The sequence below is a fragment of the Gadus morhua genome, chromosome 16, assembly GCF_902167405.1.
Source record: "Gadus morhua chromosome 16, gadMor3.0, whole genome shotgun sequence".
NCBI lineage: Eukaryota > Metazoa > Chordata > Actinopteri > Gadiformes > Gadidae > Gadus > Gadus morhua.
This window is the reverse complement of record NC_044063.1, coordinates 27,873,818-27,900,007: the sequence shown is the minus strand read 5'-3', so window position 1 is coordinate 27,900,007 and position 26,190 is coordinate 27,873,818. Positions and strand designations below refer to the sequence as shown.

At 42.3% G+C, this 26,190-nt stretch overlaps 1 protein-coding gene across 1 annotated transcript in view; it reads right to left on the bottom strand.

Moving 5' to 3' along the window:
* Positions 1-26,190, bottom strand: part of ttn.1 (titin, tandem duplicate 1) — a 207,583-nt gene that overhangs the window by 125,941 nt on the left and 55,452 nt on the right. The window contains 37 exon segments of the mRNA XM_030380517.1: positions 5,087-5,210; positions 5,754-5,896; positions 7,459-7,585; positions 7,673-7,812; positions 7,899-8,165; positions 8,348-8,614; positions 8,690-8,956; positions 9,184-9,310; positions 9,396-9,535; positions 9,633-9,896; positions 10,076-10,342; positions 10,446-10,712; positions 10,820-10,946; positions 11,097-11,236; positions 11,778-12,047; positions 12,178-12,456; positions 12,986-13,384; positions 13,581-13,631; positions 16,142-16,177; positions 16,607-16,696; positions 16,837-16,929; positions 19,431-19,514; positions 19,617-19,685; positions 19,913-19,978; positions 20,253-20,330; positions 20,548-20,628; positions 20,981-21,028; positions 21,718-21,762; positions 21,853-21,909; positions 22,546-22,572; positions 22,668-22,733; positions 23,241-23,508; positions 23,842-23,892; positions 23,894-23,923; positions 24,073-24,256; positions 24,491-24,773; positions 24,885-25,001. Coding sequence (XP_030236377.1) covers positions 5,087-5,210; positions 5,754-5,896; positions 7,459-7,585; positions 7,673-7,812; positions 7,899-8,165; positions 8,348-8,614; positions 8,690-8,956; positions 9,184-9,310; positions 9,396-9,535; positions 9,633-9,896; positions 10,076-10,342; positions 10,446-10,712; positions 10,820-10,946; positions 11,097-11,236; positions 11,778-12,047; positions 12,178-12,456; positions 12,986-13,384; positions 13,581-13,631; positions 16,142-16,177; positions 16,607-16,696; positions 16,837-16,929; positions 19,431-19,514; positions 19,617-19,685; positions 19,913-19,978; positions 20,253-20,330; positions 20,548-20,628; positions 20,981-21,028; positions 21,718-21,762; positions 21,853-21,909; positions 22,546-22,572; positions 22,668-22,733; positions 23,241-23,508; positions 23,842-23,892; positions 23,894-23,923; positions 24,073-24,256; positions 24,491-24,773; positions 24,885-25,001 — 5,439 coding nt within the window.

Below are 26,190 nucleotides of genomic sequence, written 5' to 3'. Positions count from 1 at the left end.
AGCCAAGTTCTGATGTTGCCATGAGAAATAATTTAAAAGCTATAAGGGGAGGTCTGACAGTATCAACAGACATTGAAAATAAGTTTGAAATGTACTCATGTGAAGAGAGAGGAGTTAAAACACGTCTTCATTAATTATAGCGCCCCCTAGAGGTCAATGGTCACCAAATTCATTGAGTGTCCCCATGATGATGTTATGGGTCTATGTATCAAGTTTGGTTATGATATGTCAAAGGGTTGCTGAGAAATTGGCTTACTTCCTATTTGGCAGCTTCGCTGTCGAATATGATTGGCTGTCACGGATATTTCTGCAACAAATAATATACTAACTATATGGGGAGGTCTGATAGCATCACAAGACATTGAAAATAAGTTTGAAATATACTCATGTGAAGAGAGAGGAGTTAAAACACATCTACATTAATAACAGCGCCCCCTAGAGGTCAAAGGTCACCAGATTCATTGGGTGTCCCCATGATGATGTCATGGGTCTATGTACCAAGGTTGGTTATGATATGTCAAAGGGCTGCTGAGATATCGGCTTACTTCCTGTTTGGCGACTTGGCGGTCAAATTTGATTGGCTGTAGCGGGCAAACGGTTTTGAATTTGAAAAATCTATTCAATGCTTTTTATCAAGCATGGCCTGAAGATCATGTGTGCCAAGTTTCGAGATGATTGGAGAACATTTGTGATAGAAGATGCATTTTGAAGGTTTTTGACATAAACCAAGATGGCGGAAAATCCATCATAACGCAAAATAACGTCATAGGGTGCTTTGAACTCGGCTTGGACCAAGGCTTCCAATGATCCCTTGTTTGTGAATATTGGACGAATGGGTCGAAAGTTATGAACATGAATGCATGTCCAACTTTGACCTGATGGTGGCGCTAGTGCTGATGAGCTAGCGACCTCAAATTTGCTTCATGGGCTAATGGGACTGTCCTGAACCAGTGTGCCAAATTTCACAACTTTTCACCAAGGCATTCTATGGACTGCCATGGCAGGAAAATAATAAGAAAACGTACGAAAACAATAGGTTGTCTCGCAGCTTCGCTGCTTGACCCCCAATTAATGCAAATTTAGTCGTCCAAAAGAAGAAAGGTGAGTTTTAATCGAAATGTGCATCTTGACAATTACGCACGTGCCAAAAATATATTTTAACCTATTTATATTATGCAGAATTATGTGAAATTTTAGCAATGACGAGTACACTACTATGTTGTCCGGTATGTCGCATAATAACAAGAGTAAGGTCAATAGTTTATTTTTAAAATATGCTGTTTCATTCGTCCCGCATGTGTGTTTCAAACGTCCCGACTAGGCGGGGCGTTTGAAACAGATGTCAACTTACATTCAAAGTTAAACAGCTCGATCATCCAACACAGTGGCGCAAAAAGTGGGTATGCACTATATGAGGCGCATAGGGGCGCCGCACCAGAGGGGGCGCCAAAGCGATGGAAGTAAAATTATTTGAGTCTGCATTTTCTGTATTTAACAGCGTTTGTGTACATGATATGATGATCAATAACAGAGGAAGGTCAATGATAAGGCGCCCCCCCGCTCCTTCGCCTCCCTCCCCCCCTCCTCTCCACACGGCGCTCCAGTGGCCGCCCCCTCGACTACGCCCTGGAGGCGAGCGCCAGAGTGTCTTCATTTGAACCGTATTGTCATCGGATGACACGTAGCTCAATATGGAGAGGCAGAGAAGAAAGCCCTCGGGGTCACAACATAGAAAAAGAAAGATTGGGAAGGTCGTTTTTATGGCAGTGTATCAAGAGGAGGCTTGTAAATATACAGGTTAGCTAAATCTACTACTAGTAAAACAACAGGTTACTGTTGTCTTGCAACTGTGTACTGATCAGAATGGAGCCTACAATATAACGGATCATAACAAGAAAAATAAAGGAACTTGCTTGTGGCTATTTTGTTTTACTTCAATTTCAATGCAAGTCTTTGTTTTATGTCAATAGATCCAGTAAAAACAGAGTTATAAAGTTGATACTTTATAACTCCGTTAATAATCCAAAAGTGAATAAAATAATAATCCAAAAGAATAAATAAAAATGTTATCGTATCTGAATCGAGACTGAATCGTTCTACACAGTATTACGATGCATCGAAGAATCGATTATTTTTCCCACCCTATTGGTTACTGTACTCCAACAGCTCTAACAGAGTCTATTGTTTTGCATGAAAGCTTTTTGGTGAAACTAGAGTGGTGGGGTATAATAACTGGCAGTGTCTTTCAAAGATACTGAAGCACCATGAAACAAGTGGTTACCACATAAATGCTTATCTGATGTGGAAAGAATTGGCACCCCGCTCATGCCTAGGTAAAACTATTGATAGCGAATTGCAGAGAGCCTGTTGACTCGAGTGATCGACTGCATACTCTTCCTTGCAGAAAGAAACCTGCCACTGAGGGGGACTGTGAAGATGTGAATGGCATCTTCACTGTGTTAACATGTTTTAAAAGATTCACGTGTTCCAGTCTGGCTGTTAGCCCTGTAATAGTCTGCAGCTGTGGCTCATAGATTAATTGAGCCACACCTTTTCTGGTGCTTCTTAAGAGGGCCAGAGTTCTAGACTGGAGGGCGGCTTGAGTTGTGTGTTTTCTGGGTATCCTTGATCTCATATAGCACGGTATGATGTTACACTGGCAGGGCATCTCTGTCCCGGTGCACTCAAAATGAATTTTTTGATTCAATATCAGAGTGTGTTTTAGGTCAAATTTGTGCCCAGATCAAAGGGGGGGGGGGGGGGGCGCCTGCTATGTGTCTGCATACCCCCCAGAAAGTAGGCAGTTGCGCCCCTGATCCAACATATGTATTAAATTACCCTTGTAACTAAGAGAACACACATGTGAGTTGTTGATCACATGTTGAAATTATTTGTATACGTAACGTCATCTTTGAAAAAGACGTTTAACTGAAAAGTGTTTCAATCGACCCGGCTCTCCCTAACACATGTGTAACACCGGCTTCGTTTTCAGTTGGCCTCATTGATTTGCGTTGACGCTGGAGCATGAGGACGTTCGTTCCGTTTTTCCCGCCAGTTTGGGCTACTTTTGGAGGACGTTCAGGCAGTGTTGCCAGATTGGGCTATTTTTCCCGCTCTATTGGGCTTCTTTTAATCACGCATCAGCTCGCTATTCTCTTAAAACACACACACACACACACACACACACACACACACACACACACACACACACACACACACACACACACACACACACACTAGGGCTTTGACTCCGAACTTCTTTATTCGAATATAATTAGAATATCAAAAAATAAATCAATATTCTAACGAATATTAATAATTAATAGGCAATTCAAACCTGTTATGGGCATTATTTTTTGTAAATGTCTTTGCTTGAACGTTGTTTTCAATTGAGATTCCGAGGCTTTTTTTACGCCTGGTTAAGTTGTGAATCGCGTGCTCATTAGCAAGGCTATATTTAGTCATCTGGGCTCCTGTAGGTGGCGTTGCGTCCTGGTTTGAGCCAATTTTGTATTATATAGCAAAACAATGGTCAACACCTACAACAGCCCCCGAGGAGGAGATCGGAATTTACACTCCTGGCCACTTCAAAAGCAAAGTGTGGCGCTACTTTGGGTTCGAAAAAATACCGGGGAAAATAACCGGTAAGGATTAAGTAATATGTAGAACATGTAGGACCAAACTCTCGGACCAATACCACGGGACAACCAGCAACTTGAGAGCCCACCCGTCTACACTACATCCCGGCAAGCTGCAGACTTTTTGCCCTCTGGTGGACAAAACATATACAACTTAAGTATTACACCATAGGTCTTACTGAAAACATTTAATGGTCAAAATATTATTATTAAATATTCGAATATTAATATTATTATACAAACAAACTTCAAATATGATTTTTGGGCAAAAGTCAAAGCCCTAACACACACACACACACACACACACACACACACACACACACACACACACACACACACACACACACACACACACACACACACACACACACACACACACACACACCGCACACTCACAAGCAATGCAGGGCAATACATTTGACCTTTCAGATTCTTCAGTTGAATTCATTTTACATTTCTGCATTTTTAGCAATGCTTTGTGCTTATCATTCAGCTGTCACTTTATTTGTTTCCAACCATTTACATTTTCTTAAATGGTGTGCATGTTTACATTGTTAACCCCATTGAGACTTTGTTCAAATCCCTTCACTTGATTTAAGCTATTTAACGTTTCTTTATGCCTTAATCTATGTGGCTTTATTAAAAAATATTTTTGCAACCTCCCTTTGCACTAAGGCACTCACCGCATTTTCTGCAGGAAATGCATTTTCTACTTTGATCTGATAATTGATTTCAATAGTTCTAGTGAATTCCAAAATAAATGGTCTCATACAATGGCGTTACAATATAAATTAACATGAAATAGCATGCAGGAGTAATTCATTTTAGGCATTGTGCAAATTCAGTTTTCAGTTAGCAATTCGTTGACATACAATCGTCTGGGTTGAATTATGGTGTTGCTTCGGTTCTACACAATCCAATCCAATTTGTACGGTATTTTCTGTTATTAAGTCGCTTGTTCTTCTCTTAATGCTGCCTATATTTTGTCTAAAGCCATTCATGAGCTAATACCACCTACAGTTTCATCATGCGATTTTTAATTCTTCTATAGCAGAATAATATATTTCTTCAATGACAATAATGACACAATAATGACCACTTTAATAATACTATAATAATACTGTTTCAGAATGCCGCATCTATGGCTAATTGGAAACACTGCTTTATCATTTTATCATAAGTATTTAAAACGTTGTTACATGATATATTATTTGGGATAGTGAGGGTTGTTACGTTAGTAATGTTGTCTGCGCGTTACCTCTGTTACTGAGTGTTTTGGTAATGTTAGTAAAGTCTGAGTGTTACCTCTGTGGTCGAGTGTTGCGGTAATGTTAGTAAAGACTGAGTGTAACCTCTGTAGGTGAGTGTTGTGTTGTAATGTTAGTAAAGACTAAGTGTTACCTCTGTGGGTGAGTGTTGTGGTAATGTTAGTAAAGACTGAGCCTTACCTCTGACGGTGAGCGTAGCTTGGGTCTGGAAGTCTTTAGCAGTGAGCTTGACCTCTCCAGCTTCAGACAGCTTAACGTCCCTGACCGTCAGAGAATGGGTCTTGCCTTCCATGCGAGTCACAACCTGAAACCACAGTGACAAAACTCAACAACACTTTCCACAAAATAACCTTTAACTTTTATTCGCTTTCTAAACCCACTTTTTTTTTCTAAACATCACTGTGTTCTCTCAACTTGAAAAGATTTTGAAAATGTCTTAGCTTGGTTTTGGAATATGAGATAATGAGGAATAATTTAGCGTCACATTATTGTCCCTCTAATTCAAAGGGGATCTAAAGCAATGTGCCTCTGGTGCGTTAAAAATAACCGTTATCTCTCAGTAGGAGAGCTTTGAGGTTATCCTTATCTGTAGTCAGCTTGTTGAGATACTTCAACAGCATTCTTTGTACAAAACTGGGGTGTAGACCTATGTGGTGTTATACATGACTATACATTTGTCTGTACCACTGTGTAGTAGGACTCGTATTGTGTACCAGTGTGTAGTAGCACTAGTGTTGTCAAACAGTGTGTAGTTGCACTAGTGTTGTAAACCAGTGTGTAGTAGCACTAGTGTTTTAAACCAGTGTGTAGTAGCACTAGTGTTGTAAACCAGTGGTTCTCTACTCACCCGGCTGCTGGCCTCCATCTTCTGCCGCCCCAGGAACCACTCCACGGGGATGCCCTCGTAGGACAGCTCACACTCAAAGGTGGCGGTCTCTCCAGCGGTCACGGTCACGTCCTTCAGAGGTCTGCTCAAACAGATACTGCGGGCTGAAGAGGAGATACCAGAGATGGTCAGTTCCCCAGATCAAAACCCCAGACCCAGACCAAGCCCCCAAACCCAGACCCAGCCCCCAGACCCCCAAACCAAGACCCAGCCCCCAGACCCCCAGACCCAGCCCCTATCACTTTGTTGTTGGGAGAGGAGTCTCTCAGGCCACTTGAGATAAGACCACAATAACCCAAAACCTGTAACAGTCTGTTACAGCTGCATTCTAATCTGGATAGACTTGACTATGAAGTTGTCTCAGAAAATAATTAATTCTACATTCATATTAGGGGTGTAAAGGTACACAAAAGTCACGGGGCTGTACGTACCTTGGTTTATAAGTCACGGTACGGTACGGTTAATAGTGAAGGGGAGAATAAAAAAAAACCTGCTTTTTTCTCAACCCGTAGATAAGCAGCAATTAAAACACCAATAAACTTGGTTATGGCATTTGCTTTTCTGAATTCCCAGACAGGTTGTTGAAATAGTGTTGTGAGCTGGGTTTGCACAGCTAATTATTTTTTCACAGCAACGGTGATAGTAACACCTGGATGGTGCCTTTTCAAATGCGTGTGCGTGTTAAAGTGCTGTACATAGACACGGAGAGCCCTCTCCATAGCCGGAGAGCCTGTCGGAGACCCTCTGCGTAGCTAACGTGCGCATCCGATATTTTTTAACTATCCGTCGAGGCCATGGACCTATTGGTCGACGCAACGGAGACGGCAAGGGCTGTGATTGGTCCTCAAAAATCATTTCCTGAATCACTTCTCTGGTTTTACTTTGCACCTTGCCTCGTTTCCACTGCAGGGTGCGGAACGGATCGGATCGCAAAGGTGCGGCAGGGAGGGGGCGGTATAGCCCAGCTCAGTTCCGAGGTCGCGTTTCCACTGCCAACAGTACCCTTGTGGTAGGCCGGATGTCGATCGCCGCGGCAGCTTCGTAAACAACGTCTTCCTCCCCAAGAATGCAGACGAACGTCTCCACCTCCTTGTTCGCCCAAGCAAGCGTTTTACGCGACATGTTAATTGTAAAGAATAATACCTCGAGGCTACTGTTTGTTTGTTTTTATCCCCGCATCACCCGGAAGTGATGATTCTGTCGACCAATCAACGGAGGGGGTGTGTAGCTAGAATTTCCCGGGACCCTTTCAGGCGTCTCGTCTCGTTTTCAGTACCCCAACGGAGGAGTCCTGAAAACGAGGCCGAAACTGGCCAAAACGGGTACGGCTAAGTCCGGGTCACGCCCACTTTTGGCGGTGGAAACGCGACCCGATCCGCACCTTTGCGATCCGATCCGTTCCGCACCCTGCAGTGGAAACGCTCCAAGAGTAGTATACTTTGGCTATACGGTCTGGGTGGAACTCCGCATTCAAGTTTTAAATTCTTCATCGCAAAAGAAGCCTTTACATTCGCCATATTAACTATGTATGCCACATTTACGAACCGCGGTACACCTCTGTAAGTGCCTATACCATGACGGTTTGGTACAAATACGTGTACCGTTGCACCCCTAATTCATGTCATACAATACTATTCGTAGTCTAGTGCCTTTTTTATGACCATACCTTTGACTCTGAGCTGGGCCGTAGATTTAGCATTAGCTGCAGAGAAGTCCACTCCTCCGGCCATATCCATGCGGACGTTGAAGAGGACAAGCATGTGTTTGGTGCCTTCCTCCTTGATCTCCACGTCCTAGCAGCAATAACAAACAAAGCTTCTAGGGCTCCGTAGTTCTAACATGGCCTTCATTGGGCAATACAATCCTCCAATACCACTCACGTTGGACTGGTGGAGTGGTTCTCCCTTGAGCTTCCAGTTTCCATGCACATCCGCCTCCGAGATCTCTGTTTCAAACTTAGCCGTCTCTGTCTCTGTGACCTCCACGCTGTACAGCGGACGTGCCACCTTGATGTCGCGTTCTGCAGGGAGATGCGAAAGCATTTAGTGAGACACTGAAATATTTAGAAAATCAAAATAAATAACTTGGGTGTTAGTCTGATCTTACCTTCAATGTTGAGGTTAGCGATGGTTTTGTCCGAGCCACAGTCGCAGGTGTACGCCCCGATGTTGGCCTTAGATGCCTTCTTCACTGTCAAGATGCGCTTTTTGCCATCGGCTCTGACAGAAATTGTCTTGGAGGGAATTATTTCTTTCCCATCCTTGAACCATTTGACCTCTGCTACAGACTTACTGAGTTCACAGACCAGAGAAACATCATCCTTCTCCACAGCTGTGTAGTTCTGCAGCTTGGTGGTGAAGTACAAGTCTCCCTCTGCAATAAATCACAAAACATCATGTGTAGATGTTGACGCATTTGAAAACCCAATCTTCCAAACTTCTTGATCAAATGTACTTGATACTAGCCAAAATCCCAAATACTCTTTATAGAACAACACTGGCATTATCACTATATATCTAAACATCAGGTTTGGTGAGGATAAGACAAGTACCAACCAATGACAGTGAGCATGGCTGAGGCTGTCTTGCCCATGGCCTCCACCCTGATCAGGGAGGTGTCATCGATGGTCACTTCCTTGAAGGCCAGGGTGTGGGTCTTGGCCTGGTCCGACATGTGGACCACCTTGCTGGGGTGCAGGCGGACATCGTTCTTGTACCAAGAGACCTGGATCTTCTCATGGGAGAGTTCGATGCTGAACTCTGCGGTCTCACGCTCCTTCACAGTCACATCTTTAATCGGTTTCAAAAACTCCAGTCGGATACCTGACAGAACAATGCAAGATCAATAATCAGTCTACGGTTTGAACTACAATATATATATCTAGAAATGACTTGTACCTTGTATGACAAGTTTGGCCGATGTGCGCTTGTCTTCAGCCTCAAACATGTACTTGGCCTCGTCTTCATAGGCAGCAGACTTTATCACCAGCATGTGCATGTTGGCCTCTTGGATGATCTCGTACTTCTCATTATTCTCCAGCTCCTGAGTTCCCTTCAACCATCTGGTGGTCTTGGATGCCCTGGACACCTCCACCTCGAACCGGGCCTCGTCCTTCTCGTAGACGAGCACATCGCTCAGTGGCGTGGTGAAGTTCAGGGGGAGTTCTGGGAATAAAGGTTTCACAATACAATTACCAATCAGGAAAATACTTGAGGTTGAGATTTTGAGCCAGACTGCTGTGGACCAGGTATCCTTGCAACTGGACCTATTTGTCATGATAACCCTTTCGTTGTTTTTTTTATGTTCTAATATTAGCCAAGTATGTACTGCTGTTAAAGTTGACACAAGTTTTGGAAGTGTTAATGTGAGCCTGTGAGAAGTGTAATCTCACCCTTCACTTTCAGGTTAGCAGAGCACTTGGCATTGGCAGCGCTGTACGACACCTCTCCTGTCTGGAGGACCTTACAGTTGTATAAGATCAGAGTGTGCTTGCCTCCCTCCTCAACGATTTCAACATCCTGCAACACACAAAGAACGGATTCTTTCAACAGGTATTCTAACACCCAGATATATTAATTTTAATCACCTGGTTGGATAACTCACAGAAGAAGCGCTGAGGACTTCTCCGTTCAGTTTCCACTGGCCATGGACGTCATCCTCCGAGATCTCCACCTCAAAACGAGCCGTCTCCTCATCAAACACCTCCACCCCATACAGAGGACGCACCACCTTGATGTCACGAGCTACAGAGGAAAGATAAACAAACATACAAATGTAAAACATTAAAGTGTCCTTACTGTAGTGGGGGGTCAGTGAAATATTTCCATGAGATGGATTTACCTTCAATAATAACTTTAGCCGTGGTCTTGTCTGTTCCACAGTCACATGCATATTGTCCTTTATCTTTTTCCTCCACCTTCTTCAGGACCAGAACTCTACGCAACCCCTCAGATTTCATCAGCACCATCTTGGATGTGATGAGCTCCTTCTCGTTGTGGTACCACATCACAGGGACATCTTTGCTGAGTTCACAGTCCAGCGTCACCTCATCCTTCTCCGTCGCTGTGTAGTCCTGGAGCTTGACGGTGAACAGAGCATCTCCCTCTGCAACAAGATACATTCAAACTGTTGGCTGAAGCTCTCTGGTGGGGAACTACAGTGTACAATCTGATCACCCACTCAGTCGGTACAGTCTCTGTGGGAAAGGAACACGGAAGCACTGCAGAGAAGAAAATAACTTTGGAGATGTGAGTCAGAAGACATGGAAGTAAGATGTGCATTACCTATGACCGTCAGTTTTGCCATTGAGTTAATGCCTTTGGCCTCTGCCTTAATCTGGCAAGTGTCGTCTAGACTGAGCATCCTCATTTCTAGACTGTGTTTCACTCCGTCAACATAGGTGAGCACTGTTCTGCTCACATGAAGTTTTACTTCATTACGGTACCAAACCACTGGCACGTTCTCGTGACTCAGCTTCAACTCAAAGAGTGCCGTGCAACCTTCCTTTTGGGTTTGGTTCTGAAGGGGCTTGGTAAATTTGAGCCTCATTCCTGGAATACAGGAGGTTAGCAGACAGGTTGGTGTAAGGCCAGACTCCGAGCAGCAAAGAGAATGAGGGGTTAAGATCCACCTGGGCTGCTATCCCATACATACCTTCCACAGTGAGCTGAGCGCAGGACTTTTGGTCCAACACTTCAATAGAATACTGGGATTCATCATCAATCTCACAGCTGTTTATGATCAGCATGTGTTTCTTTCCATCGTCAATAAGTTCATATTTGGGACTCGGGGTGATGATGTCAGACCGTCTGAACCACATGACCTTTGACACCTCCTTCGTGATGATGCATTCAAACTTAGCCTGTTTCTTTTCATGCACAGAAACATCCTCCAGTGGGACAACAAAGCCCATTTGGATTTCTGGGAGGTATGAATTATCATTGGTTATTCACAGCAGGAGCAGAGCTGTTGAAACACCCATGTCATAAACAGCAGGATGAGGAAGAACATGAGGAAGAGGAGCCTACCTTTGACGGTGAGCATGGAGCTGGTGACGGCATTGAGAGCCTGGTAAGACACCTCCCCGGCCTGGTCCAACTGAACGTTCTTCAGGGTCAGGAAACGCTTTCGGCCCTCCGCCCGGATGTCACATGTCTAATGAAAATGAACCGATGAGCATGATAAATACGGTTCATCATATGGTCTTCTTACCATATGATGATAAATAAGTGATCAATGAATCATCTTCAATGGTTCTAAGAGGCAGTGAATCCGAAGTAAAGCTTTGTGCATTGAGAGTGTTACCGGCGTCCTGCTCAGGACTTGGCCTCTCAGCTTCCATTCTCCAACCACATCATCCTCGGAGATCTCCGTTTCAAAGTTAGCTTGTTCCTTTTCGGTCACCTCCACATTAGAGAGTGGCTTCAGGACCTCCGCCTCACGCTCTGCATTAAAACACAATGTCAACATCAGACAATACAGTGTACAACTTACGCAATAATATGCAGACATACTGTTCTTTTAAAGGTGCAGTGTTATCTTTAGTGGCATCCAGCGGAAGGAAGGAAGTATGTTTCAATAAGTGTATAATAATAATCAAAATAATCGTCACCTTAGAATAAGCTTTAGTTAATAGTTTATCTGCATAGAGAGTCGGTCCTCTTAAATTATGCCGAAACGTGCAGTTGCACTGCTCGTTTTGATAGTAGCCCAGCATGGCTCTAAAGAGGATGCATAATTGCTATCTACCTCATCATGGACCATTTGGCTATGCCCCTCGATGCTGTCGTAGAGGATGAGATAATAAATTAAGTAGCTACTCATATCTTACATGCCAGGAGGCCTATATGCCACTATTGCTTTTCCTACATTGGTGGAAAGTAAGGCAGGAGGGCGGTTGCAATCTCCACTCTCACCGCTAGATGCCATGAAATCCTACCAGTGCCCCTTTAAACATGTGGATGTGTGTTTTTCTCTGAAACCGACCTCCCAGGGTGAGTTTGGCTGCATATCTACGATCTTCCACCGCAATGGTGTACTCTGCAACATCACTAGGCTGGCAGTTGTTGATGGTGAGACTCATGTCCTTTCCATCTTTCTTCAGCTCCACCTTATCAGACGGAGCCATCTCCTCATCTCCTTTAAACCACTTCACGTTGGGAGTGTCCTTAAACAGCTCGCACTTGAATGTGGCCTTAGACCTGGGTTTCACATGCTGGTCTCTTAGAGGCTTCACCAGCCAGTCCTTGATGATTTCTGAAAAGGGCAATAAAATTAATTGATCACTTAATTAATAAAAATTAAGTGATCAATCAAGAGTTTTGTGCAGTATCATAATCAAACACAATCTATGTCACCTACATCTTTAATTCTTGCTTATACTCACCAATGATCTTAACAGCAGTTGAAGTTTTTACTTCTGGTTGATTGGCCACCTCACAAGTGTAAAGGCCGGCATCCTCCTCGGTGGTGTTCTGGACGGTCACAGCGTGCTGCAGACCAATGATGTTAATGGCGATCTTGCCAGCCTTACTGTTGAGGGGCGCTCCGTTCCTCTTCCAGACCACGTCCCTCTCTTTGTTCAGCTCACAGATCAGGTACATGGGCTGACTTTTGATGCAGGATGTATCGGGCTCCAGCTCCTTGATCCATTTCACTGGAAGCTCTGACGGAAGAACAGCAAAGATTTGAACTGCATTTCAACTTCTCTGCTTCTACAATCTACAAGAGACTAAGGAGGGACACATGTTCTCTAATCTTGAAATACATTTTAATCTAGCCAATAAAACGGTTTGTAACAATTAATATGTCTTAGCTTGGTCTTGGAATATGAGATAATGAGAAATCAATTAGCGTAACGTTATTGTCCCTCTTATTAATAGGGGATCTAAAGCAATGTATCTCTTGTGCGTTGAAAATAACTTATCTCACAGAAGGAGAGCTTTGAGCACATCCTTATCTGTAGTCAGCCTCTGGACACAACATCGGACACAGGCAATTCACATACACTCAGGACTGGATGTTCTATTGGGTATTCTTTTGGCTAAATCTAGGCCCCGTCGTCATAGTAAAAACCTAATTGCGTAATTTAACATTTGCCTATGTTTCTTAGAACGAATGTGTGCTGCTGTTTCACCTAAAAAACGTACAGACCCATTCAATTATCTGGGCTGGATAAACAAAAATGAACATACCTTCAACAATGAGCTTGGCTGTGCACGATATTTCCTTTCCGGCATTCTTGAGCACGCACGTGTATTCACCAGCATCAGAAAGCTGCACATCAATAATGTTCAGCTTGCGGTCTTTACCATCTGCAGTGAATTTGTGTTTGGGGCTTTCGCGAATGTTGCTGCCATCCTTCATCCAGGAAGCAATGGCAGTAGAGGGGGAAACATCACACTCAAATACAGCAGATGAGCCAATAGACTCTGCCTCTGTCAACACAATGTTTTGAAGCTTTTTGATGAACTTCAGAGGAACAGCTTTGAGCTTGAATCCTGCGAAGGGCTCATCTGGTGGGGACGGGCCCTTTCCCCCAGGCTTCAGGCCCCTGCCTCGGCCTCCATCACCAGGAGATGGGGTCTGCTTGGCTGAAATGGCAGAAAACAATTCTAAAAATGATCATTCATTCATGAAAAACACAGTGAGGAAATGAAACAGAATTATAGATCTAAGATCTGAGAGTTAATAAGGAGAGAGAAGAAGTGTCGTCAACACCCTGACACACCGAAGAGTAAAGTAAGAGTATAAAATGTGATCTAGTCTGAGATAAGAGTATAACCTCACCCCCAAGTCCTCGGCCTCTACCTTTAGGAAGCTCTTCAGCTGGCCTTCCATCTGGGCACAAAACAAGAGTGTGAGGTTTCATTCAACACTCAAGATAGTTGGACACAGGACTAGACTAAACGGAAACACATAATCAAAGATTTTTTTCCCTGAGAAACATACATTTAACACATTGAAAACAAAGATGAAGATGTAGAAAATACAGTTATGAGGATGATGGTGGCAACAAACAAATATGTACATACAAAGATGAACATACAGAAAAAGCATGATGATGATGATGATGATATGGATGATAGAATGGGATTTCAGGAAGATTACAGAACTCCAAATCAAGAATCAGAATGATTGACACTAACAATGAAGATCATGGATGATGAATGATGGATGAGTTGATTGTAAAGAGGTAAAGAAATGAATGGGTAGGATGGCGCCATTGGTCACAGATGGGTCAGATGATTAGAATGGGTGAGGAACTGATGAGGCTCCGGGCATCAGGAGGGATGTTCCTTCTCACCTCGTTAGCTCCAGGCATGCCTGGGGTTTCAACAAACCCATCCTCTTCTCTATCTTCACATTCCTCTATGGGCACCATCTCCCAGCCCCAAACCTCCTCATTATCTTTCCCCTCGTCTGGCTGTCCCTCGTACTCCTCTCCAAACACCTCCTCCTCCAGCTGAGTAGGGACCTTCCTCAGCTGCACGGATCCAGGAGAAAACCTCCTTGGACATGGGGACCTTCACGGATCCAGGAGAAACCTCCTTGAACATGGGGACCTTCACAGATCCAGGATAAACCTCCTTGGACAAGGGGACCCTCACAGATCCAGGAGAAAACCTCCTTGGACATGGGGAACTTCACGGATCCTGGAGAAACCTCCTTGGACATGGGACCTTCCCTTTGCTGGGCTTCACTGCCTCTCCAGCCTTCTCCTCTTCTGGGGAGGGTTTCCTGGGAACTGTTTTGAGAGCCACAGCCTCAACTGAATCTTTTGGGGAAACTGTTTTCGGGATCCTGATTTCTTTTGAACCACTTAGTTTTCTTTCAATTAGAAGTGATTCCACCTCTTCAGGCTTTGGTTTATCAACTTTGGGTGTCGGGGTCATTTTCAACTCAAACTTCTTGAGCTGCTCAACTAGCTCGAAAAGTCCCTCCTCTTTTTGCATTTCTTTAACTGCTGTTGGTGATGGAGTCTTTTTCATTTCCAAACCTTTCTTCCCAACTGCTTGAAGCTTTTGTTGAATTCCTTCTCCAGTTTTTCCAGCTGCTTTCAGCAGGGGCTGTTCTTTGGTTGCTGGGGGTTCTGCTCCAGGAGGACTTGGATGTTTGATGGACTTGGCTGGCTTAACGCCCTTCTCCTTTTCACTACTGACAGGACTATCCCTGTGCTGCTGTTCGGTGGGCTCTGCCAATTGTTTCTTATCAGGTAATTGAGGTGTTGTTAGTTTTTTCGTCATCCTTTTGGGATCTTGGTTAAATGTTTTAATGCAACCTGCCCTTTTTCTTTATCTGGTACGGCAGTAACCTTAACTTTGTTGGAGCTTGTCAGCATCTTGTTCTCTTGCTTTGGGAATTTTATCAAGCAGCTTCTTAAGTGTGAACACCTCCTGGTCCACCTGGGCATCGGGAGTCCTCCTGGTCCTGGTTGCAGGTGGCGGTGATTCTTCATCTCCTGGTTTGCTGACAGCATCAGCAGTTCCATCGGTAACTGCTGGTTCACCCTCTGGTTTCCTAACAGTGGGTTCATCGATCTGGACGGTCCCAGCTGTCCTCCGTGGTCTGGCCTCAATATCTTTACTTGAACCACTGTCTTTGGTAGCTTTGGGGGGCTCGGTCGCCTCTGGTTTCACATGCTTTTTTAATGGGTTTTCAATTAACCATTTCTTCCTCCTCTTCATCTTTTGACAACTTTTTAATTTTCTTTTTCGCAAGGTCTGGTTCAGGCTCTACCTCCATCGAGACTTTAGGGGTACTTGTCCATCTATTATTCTCCTCTTCTGCCCCAGTGATTTCAGGTGCCTCAGAATGGCCCCGTTCAGACCCTTCTTCTTGTGCTGAAAAGACTTCTCCCGCCTTCTCTTTCATCTCAGGATGATCTCTATGATGACGTGCATGAGCTATGGGTTCTGAGTCAGGACGCCTGGTTACCTCCACTTTAGACCTTAGGTTTTCCTTATCAGATTCTTGGGGTTTACTTGGCACCGGAATTTTCTTTAGTTTGATCATTTCAGGGACAGGATCCTCCTCTTTTGGCAATTGTGGGACTTTTTTCTTTAACTTTGATGTGTCTGAATACTTTGCCTCCTTAACAGGAATCTTATCCTTTGGTTTACTACACAGAGCTGTGTTTAAGATAGTAAATATGTTTTTACAGAATTGTTGACACATTTCCTTTTTTTTCTGAGAATCAATAGACCTAGAACCAAGAGCTAATTTGCAATAACACAAATTAACTTTGAAATGCCAACTAGAAAATCATACAAAACTGCCAGATATATGACAATTTAGTTGTCAATTAAGTAAATAGGTCATAGGTTTTTTTAAACTGTAAATTTCAATACCTTTAGTTGGTCCTGGTGTTGTGACAGGCCCCTTGTCTGCAAAAAATTAAGAATTGGGAACATGAGTACAGACAACAGTACAAACAAAGGAAGAGGGGGATAGACAGGCATAGTAAATAGGGTTGAGAGTTGGAAAACTCATTCTTAAAGAATTACCTTCCATTCAACTTCACCTTAATGTACCTTATATTTCAAACTATAAGATACATACTATAAGAACATAAAAACATCTTCACATATACATAAAATACAAAAAGAAAAATCTTTACACACATATTTAACCAAGCATTGTTAATTAATAAAAGACATGAAACTAAAGATTCGGGTATCGATTTGATGGAACATGTATTATAATATATAATAACAGTATTATAATATTGTCTAAATGTGACAATGCAGGAAGAGGATTTTAAGAGGTGCTTCAGCCGAGCAACAGACAGAAGAATAGATGCCAAGAGATGGTACCTTCAGGAGGAGAGTTCTCCATGCTTGCGGGTGGGGGACTTTTCTTCTCCACCCGGGCAGCCTTTATCTTCTCCACGGGATAGGCTTTAGCTACCAAGAAATCAACTCAGTCACATGTCTGCCGTGTATCACAAGCTTTAAAGACTGGAGAGGACATGTATGCTATGGATACTACCAACAGAATGTCTGACAAACAAAACCTCAACAACACAAACTAACAAACAAACTACCTGGAGGAACATCCACCGTGACTGAAAGAGGAGGAGGAGTAGGAGCAGGCTTTGCTGCTGGTTCTGAAGGTTTCTTCTCTTCTTGAGGAGGCACTTTGGAATATAAGGTGCAATATCAAGACAAAGAAAGCAACAAGCTTTTCGACCAAATACACAAATAATGCACAAACATTAGGACACAATAGAAAGACACCTTTCAGGATTCTCTGTGTCAAAAGAAAAAGTGACCATCATGAGGAATAAATGGGATCCCAAATAATACAAGTGGTTTCCTGAATACTTTGAAGTCCTTGTGATTACATGACAATACAAGACACAATAACGCACAACGTGAATTCATTGAACAGACAAGAGTGTGCTACTCAAATAAAGTTCAATGTTCCTGGTGTTCACAAAGCATACAGAAGAGATGAACACCAAGATGAGTTCAATTTACACACAAATGCAAATTTTCTGCTAATCAAGAGGTGCTAATCAAGAACTCTTGTGTCTTGAGACACACACGATTAAAAGCAGATGAAAGTGTGGCAAGAGTGCGATGTAGAATAACATCTCTACATTAAAAGCGTTGGACAGGTTGATCATAAGATCATAAGAGTGTGAATTGTTCTTTAATTGATTGCTGAATACCTTTCATTTGCTTTGGCTCTTCGATGTTCTCCAATTGCTTTGTTTTCTTGCTGTCTTGCCTTTGTGGGGAAGATTTAGGTGTGGGATGTTGTTGTTCTACGGGTGTCTCTTGTTTCGGAGAAACTGCTCTTGATTCACCCATAGACTGCCTTGCTCTGGGAGCTTGCTTATCTCCAACAGAGTCAACTTGTTTCCTTTGAAGGACCATCTTAGTTGCTTGTGGCATCTTAACGGCATGGGTAGAAGGTTTTTTGAATAGGATCAAATCTTCCACTGGAAGAGCAGTAATGGATCTCTCAGTTTGTTGACACACATGTCTTTGATCAACCCTCTTTTCCAGTGAAATAGCCTTCTCACAAGAGATTTCCACTCTACTTGATAATATTGGAATTGGTGGTTCTGCTGTTTTCTCAGGTATCAGTACTTCTCTCTTGGGAAGGGAGTGGCTAGGCGGGGACTGGTGAGATGGACTAGCCGTTGGAGACTGGCTAGGTGGACTATCTGTTGGAGACTGGCTAGCTAATGGAGACTGGCTAGGTGGACTAGCTGTTGTAGACTGGCTAAGTGGAGAATGGTGTGAGGAACTTGGTGTTGCTAAGTCCTTCTTGATTTGAGGAGGACTCACAGACTTAGCAGATAAACCTTTTACGTCTTTGGCAGCAGGTCTGATGTCTTCGTAAAGTTTTTCCTTTGGTTTGGCCACGGTACCTTCAATGCTGTGTATTTTATGTATTTCCCTGTACTCTGTGCTAACCTCATCTGTTACTGCCACCGTTTTTTTTCTCATCTCACTTCTAATTGGTTCCTTCCTGTGATCACATGACCCCACTTCCTCTGAAGTGGATCTGAATTCTGTCAGACTATTCAGCTCACTGGAACTCTTCTCCAGATAAATCCTCATTTCTTCTGTGGATACGTTCTTCCTCTGTTCAGCTCTTATTCTTGCTTCCTGCTCAGTCTTCATCAGAAGGTGAGCATCTTAAGAATACAACCAAGATTTTAAACACCATAGAACGGTGACAAAGTTGAAGACGCAAGACAATCAACAAAACACACATTTCAGCAATTGTATTGTAATCTAGAAGCACTAGACTATCAGAACTTCTTGCAGAAAAGTGTTTGGTTCAAAGCATACCTGTGGTGGGCGTTCTCTTATCCAGTTGTGGTTTATCTACTCCAGATTTATCCTGTGGTAATTCCGTTGGTTTGACTGTTTTAATCCATCAAACATCAAAGCAAACAGTAAATATTCATGACAGACAGACACAATATTGCAAGAATGAGAAAGATATGAAGATATGAAGAGGAAAGATAAAGAAGTTAAGAGGCTATGAGTTAATATGAATCAAATTTCAACTCATATTTACCTTCTTGAGGTTTTTCTGTGATTTGTTTTGACTTATCAGGAGCTTTACATAGTGGCTTTGGTTCCACTGCTGCTGGTTTAGGTATTTCTGTAGTTTTATTGGATACTTGTTCTGTTCTGGCCTCTGGGCTGAATGGAACAAATGTAGAAGCCTTTTGGGTCAGCTCTGTTGGCTGAGGAACAATGCTTGTTTCCTCTCTGGGCCTCCTGGGAACAAGCTTGGTTTCTTCTGAAACAGGTGCTATTGTTTCTGGCATGGCTTGCTGTGGCTTCTGAGCCAGTGGCTCTGGAACTTTAAAAGTAGAAAGCGGTTCTGGCCGAGCCTGATCAGCATCAGGTTTAACATCAGCTCCTGTTTTTAAAGCTTCTGATGGGGTTTTCTGGGGTCGGCTTGGAGGTTGTGGGTCACATTGTTTTCTGGGTTCTGAGACTTAAGAAAAAATAATTGTTTATGAATATGATGCTATAAGTAAACCCACACTGAGTGCAATTTCATAAGAACTGCACATGAAAAAGAGGCAGAAGAAGCAGATAGCTCTTCTGGAAGAGAACTTAGAACAAGACCAGAAAGGGAAGCATCACAGCATCTTTGCAGTACCTTGAGGTAGGGGTACATCTTTCATGGGCAGAGTAACCTTGGAGGCAGGTCGATCAACAACTGGTTCCACTGGTCTGGGAACAACTACATCAAATAGATTCAACATTAAACATGTTGTCCAACCTACTGGCTGAGACAGCGTTAAACTTAATGAAGAAAGAATAGGTACTTAACAGACTTAAATACCTCCAGAAGGAACTTGTTCTTTTGGTGTGGTAAGCTTAGGAGTGATTGTTTGAACAGGTTCCTTGGGTACTGGGTTTTAAGGAAACATTTAACACACGTTTAATGCTAACTTATTACTGACACATTCGACACATGTCACTGCACATTTGAGGAATCACACTCAAGAGTGCTTGGCATTAGACATTTAGGAAACAAAAAAAATACATATACTACATTGTTACATTTTGTCACATTCCTAAACACAACAGATAACATCAAGAGATGTGATGAAGAATGTAAAATCAACTCTGCAGTACCTTTGGCAGTAATGGGAGGAGCTTTAGGAGTGTGGACCTTGGTGGCAGATGGCTGAGCCACAGGGACTTTCACCACAGGAACAATAGACAATACATTAGTATCAGAGCGAAAGAAAAGAAAGCAAGAAGAAAGAATCCAATGCACAATAGGCATTGTTTACTAACAGTACAACAGTGATTCACTCTAGGCAGTGACAATATTAATGACAAGATAGAACCATTACAAGATGTAATGTAAAGAGTGGATAAGAATAATTTGAATTTCAATAGCAAACTGTGATCTTGAAGTGTGCTGGATAATGTATCTATCCCAAGAATATGGAATATACCGTAATGTTACCTTCTGGGATTGCAGTTTCCTCTTCTCTGCGCGAAGGAACAGGGCTCACTTGGGGTTCAGGCTTCTTGATTTCAGGTACTTAAAAACATTTTCAACGAGTTCAACTAGGCAATGACACACATAACATCACTGAATTTCGACTTCAACACAAGAAAGGTTCAAGAATGGAAGAAATATTGGAAGAAACTGAGAAACAAAAAGCATGGCAGAATGAACCTGTCTACATGACGCACCACACAGACTCAGAATAGTACAATGACAGAATTTTACAATGCAGAAAGATGTGTATGAATACCTTGAACAGGGGGCGGTGCTACAGGGACAGGAGGCTGGGCTACAGAGAGTTTCTCCTCTGGTCTGCGGTCAGCTTCAGGAACTTTAATGATAGTTTGACCATTAGATTCTAGATAACATTTGGTTAAAGTGAGTCTAGGTTTAAAAGAGCTGAAAGAGTTGCTGTAAAGCAGAATGAAAAGCATTGAACAGAACAAAGAAGCCTTTGTTTGAAACAGTGTGAAACAGCCAATAATAATTAGCACATTCAGCCCACACCTGCTGCTAATTGGTCCATAGACGTGGATCACAAACACATTCAGCACACAAACAGAAAGCAGTGCTGTAAGTCCTACAGAAGGAGGCCTGCAGGTCTACATGGAAACAAGCCTAGAAGCACGAGTGGCAGGTTGTTTAGTTCACTACACTAGCATGGATAACCGGTAGAGCTGTACCTTTGACTCGTGTCTTCTCAACACGTTCTATAACTGGTTTCCTTTCTTCTGCGGAGGGAAGAAAGTCATCTTAGAAAAACCCCACACATAGGATCTCCACTTCTTAGGACCTCAAAATATAGGCCTTAGGAAACACCCACATATAGGATCTCCACTTCTTAGGACCTCAAACTATAGGCCTTTTGAAACACCCACATATCAGACAATATACATCACACAATGGTACAAATAACATTGATAGCCATAAAAAAACATTTAGGAATGAGAATACAACTCAGACAAATGAGATCAAAATCAAAGTGATGTAGACCACAGACAGACAGACAGGCAGCAGGCTAGAGACATGACAGGGTTTAGAATGAAAGATGAGAATGAGAAGATGAGTTCCAGCCCTGTGTGACTGAGGTTGAAGAATACTGAAAATAAATGGCTTTTTCTTCAGTGCTGAAGCTCTGATTAGCTGTGGTGTTAGAGGACAACTTCCCGTGTGCAAAAGGAGCTCTTTCCGCAGATAGGGTTAAAAGCGATGACTCAATGGGGTAAATCATGAGTTGAGAATATTTTTATTATTTTGTTTAAGTTTTTGGGATTAAGTATTAAGGATGGAGGGTGAGGACGATGATGATGAAGTTGACAGAACAGGTTTTAAATTAATTTAGAATTAACAGGCATGAATCCAAGGATTATTAAATCATTATAGATATGATTATAGAATATACAGAGTAAAGGATTTGTACCTTTTACTTCCGTTTTCTCTTCGTAGTGATAGAACTCAGACGAATCTTTAGGTAGAAACGTCAAACATTTGTGAACTTCAAAAGTCCCATTTCAGTTGGAGATTTATGATTGATATTACTAACGTTTAGTCTTACCCGTGTAAGTAAACTGAGATGATGTTTCTTGTACTCGAATTGTTTTGTCTTGGATATCTAGAGATGTATCCATACATAAATTACTTTATAATGGTACATTGATGAACCATTAAGGAACTTAGATGATGACATTAGATGATTCAGTGATAATCATTAATTAACAGTGTAATAACAGTTGACTAATGATCTAGAAATATTTTACGAATGATGTTCATGTTTCCTAATAGTGTACATTTTAACTAAGGTTATGGTATTAATGTAAACTTTTGTATAAATTGATAATACAATTGAACCAGAGTTCCTCAAACTCACAATAACTGATTTACAATCAACAACCTACCTCTAACTCACTTCCCCTTACCCCTATGCTATTGCTATATAATAATGCTAATTACTCCATTAACTAAGGTCAATTAATGATTAATTAGTAAACCATTATTGTAGAGTGTTACCCATTTAAAGATTTAGATAAAATCCATTTTGTTTTATCTATTTTTGGGAAGTTTACCTTCACTTCATTTACTGGTATGTTTGGAGATAAACTCAATTTTAGCTAATGGCTGAAACTTCAGGAAATATTAGTTTGAACTGAACCATTTTCTATTTAATAAAATGTAAAGATTATGCTACAGTTTTGTTTTACAGAAAGGTAATAAGATTGCTTTGAAACACTTCAAATTAATATCTACTCACCATAGGGAACCTGTCCCAAACCAATTTCTGTAAGAGGACAAGGTATCAAGTTTAACAACCAGATAATTGAATTACATATTCAATATCACTGCACAACTATGAAGCAGCTGTGACATACGGACCTTTGCCTGAAAGGGAGAGCTCTGCTGAGCTCTTGGTCTCTCCCAGTGTGTCCACACTCGCTACCACTGAGAACAAGCCAAAGAAGCAATAGAGTATTATAGTATACACGCCTGAAGAAGAAAGGACTCCCATGTGTCCTTTTACCAAGCTACGGGGGCATTATCAAAAGACAACTCGCACTCAAAGGTCGCAGAATGCTTCTCTTTCACATCAATGCTTGAGATCCGTTTGTTGAAGTGATTTTGGTAAATTAAAAAACAGAAGGTAAAATAGAGCATGTAGCAACATTTGACAATGTTTTATGTACTACATTTAACCTCAATATTAAGAAGATTTGACATTATAACCGTTTGAAGTGTGGAAATAAAGACAACAAGGAGAACACAAGGGAGAACATACTACAAAACCCAAAGAACACAGATAAAGCATCTAAATCACATGATTCAACGATAGAGGTCGCTGGTTCTGAGAGGCAGCTTGTGGGATACCAAAGCCAAAGAAGAACTGAAGAACAGTGGAAGGTGATGAAAATTACAATACAACACAGGACCCTTTACTGCATGGCGACTTACCGGTGACGGTGAGTCTGGCGTTGGAGATATGAGGGCCACACACCACGCGGTAGTCGCCCTGGTCCTTATCACTGCACTTCTTGATTCTGAGGTAGTGGCGATCCCCTACCACACTAATGTCATACTTGTCACTGTTGTCCAGCTTTTGGGTGCCCTTGTACCAGGACAGGGTGATCTCAGGGTAGTTGATGGTGACCTGGCACTCAAAGGTGGCCACCTGCTTCTCAGCAGTGGTCTGGTCACTGATGTCTTTTAACACAGAGACAGGCTGCAAACCAACACAGGATTAATGATGAATGCATCGACAATTATTCTATTCAGTCCTTGAAACGTGCCAGCCATTTTAAAAGCACTAAATAGAAGACATTGATCAATCAACCTGAACTAAAACACATTGTAATCTGAGCCAGAAGAGCCTGGTATATATGATGTTTGTATTAGTCTGGTGTATCTGTTTTTGTACAAAACTGGTCTATCTGATGTTTGTATGAGACAGGTGTATCTGATGTTTGTATAAGACTGATGTATCTGATGTTTGCATAAGACTGGTGTATCTGATGTTCTATAGGACTGATGAGACGGAGGAGACGACCACCGGTACCTCTGTGCCAGCGCGGCCTCCCAACTGCTGGATGAGTCTAGCCATGTCCTCTCTTCGTTACTCGGCCTCCGCGCTCCACTTCCTGTAGGGACAGAAGATACAGCTTTCAGATTCAGGTCTGCTCCTTTACTGTAGATTGTTGTCCATCAAACCAGGGACAAAACCTCTAGAACATAAATGTGTTCCTTGTGGCATTAGAAGTGTTTTTTGTGATCTCAGTTTATTACGCACCACTTTTCCTGTCTCATCCTCTTTCTCTTTCTTCAAGAAAGAAATAGCCTCAAGAATTGCCCGGTAGTCGTGGATGTCATGGTCGAGGAGAATCTTCTCATAATCTTTGGGGTCATGACCTCTCAGTAGCTCAACGATATCAACCTCTCCCTCTTTCTTTGGACTCTTCGTCTTGGATGGAGTCCTATGGAGACAAACTGATTCATTCATATTGTCCCATGTAGCGGCCCATGTGATGGCCACACTTCACTGAGTGCAGAAACCCAGCCTGCCCAACCATGAGACGCATGACAAGAAAAAGCACTAGAGGAGGTGGAGATTGAGGACTCCACACCTCCACAAGTCATCCACTGTACATGGCCTTAATGACACCTGATGAAACATGGCTGCATAAATCTCTGTGTTTATGAACACCTACTTCTTGAGCTTGGCCCTAAAGTCCCCAACTCCTTCCGCCTCTTCCTTCTTGTTGACCTCCATGTCTGTACTGCATTCAATCTCTCCGTGTTTGCTGGAGGCCACACATCTGTACTGGCCAGAGTCAGACTTGGTCACTTCTCTGATCTCCAGCTTGGCCTCCTGCCCTTTGTGTTCCACAGAGATACGACCACCAGGGGTGATCTGCCTCCACTTCCCCTTCATCCATTTCACATTGGGAATGGGATCACCTCCAACCTTGGCGATAAAGGTAGCAGTGCCCTCTGCAACACACAGACAACAAACAATAGTCTCAAAACCTTCATCACCTTTATTGACAGGTGTTATCAGATTGTTTGTCAGATTGCTTCTGACAAACATTAGAAATTACTCACTCTCTGCGACAGAGACACTCTTGGGCTCCTCGATGAAGAAGAGGTTATCCAGACGCTTTGTTGGAGAAGTTCCAGCAGCTGCTGCCGCCTCACTAGGTGCAGCCTTGGTCCCTTTGTCTGATGGAGTATTGTCATCAGTAAATACTAGCACTGAAGAACCATTCAAATAGGATCACACTGCAATCAATACAAGTTATATCATTATGAAGCAAGGAGTACAACTGGTGATATTGGTTAAACTACCAAATATACGTACCCTTTCTTTTCACCCTCTAATAGGGCTGCACAATATATCGAATTTTTATCGCGATGACGATATTGGCGTCCCACGATGACACGTAGTGTTCTCGCGATATTTTCGCGATATTTTTTTTACATTTTAAATAATTATTCTATTTTATTATTTTTTTTTAATTTAAATTTTACATTTTAAATAATGCATCCGCAAAAAAAAGAAAACGAAAAAAGAAACGAGCCCCGCCCATGCAGTAAACGCTCTACCTCCGCTGCAAAGCAAACCAAGCGCTCCCTGTACACCTGTCTGCGACTGCGTGAGTGCGGCGCGAAGCGTGAAAACGGGGGGGGGGGGCGTGGCCTGGCGGCAATTTTTTCAATGAATAATCGTGGTAAATAATCGTGATATCAATATTGATGAAAAATAATCGTGATAATCATTTTGGCAATAATCGTGCAGCCCTACCCTCTAATACATTTGTATAAGACAAGCTGGTTTCTGAAGTAGAATTTTTCAAATCTTAAGTAAAGGTAATTTAGAAAACAAGCTAAAAATATGACTGATTCACTGAAGCAGCACCTCGGTTTAATGGAAAGTAGAATCCTTTGGCCTGCAAGCAAAAGTAATTCAATATTATTTTTAATGAGACTGAAGCCGAATTATTAAATGCATAGGTTTGTACAGATATCAGTACATTCAGATATCAGGGTGGCAGTCATGACATTATTGAATCATATTATACCAGGTATTCTCAATGAATCATGTTTCCCAAGATGCAGACAGTCCTATTCTGATGCACAAAATTAGAATGCACCTGATTAGAAGACAAGGCTCCATAACGCCTTAAACAGCAGTTTCAACTAGAAAAAGCATTTCCTGCAGAAAATGTGGTGAGTGCTGTAGTGCAAAGTGAGGTTGAAAATATGTTTTAATAAAGCCCCATAGTTAAAAATGTAAATAAATGTTGAATGGCTGAATTCAAGTGCAAAGATTTGAACAGAGTCTAAATGGAGTAGAGAATATAAACATGTACACCATTTAAAGAATGTAGTTAAACAAAAAGTGAAACAA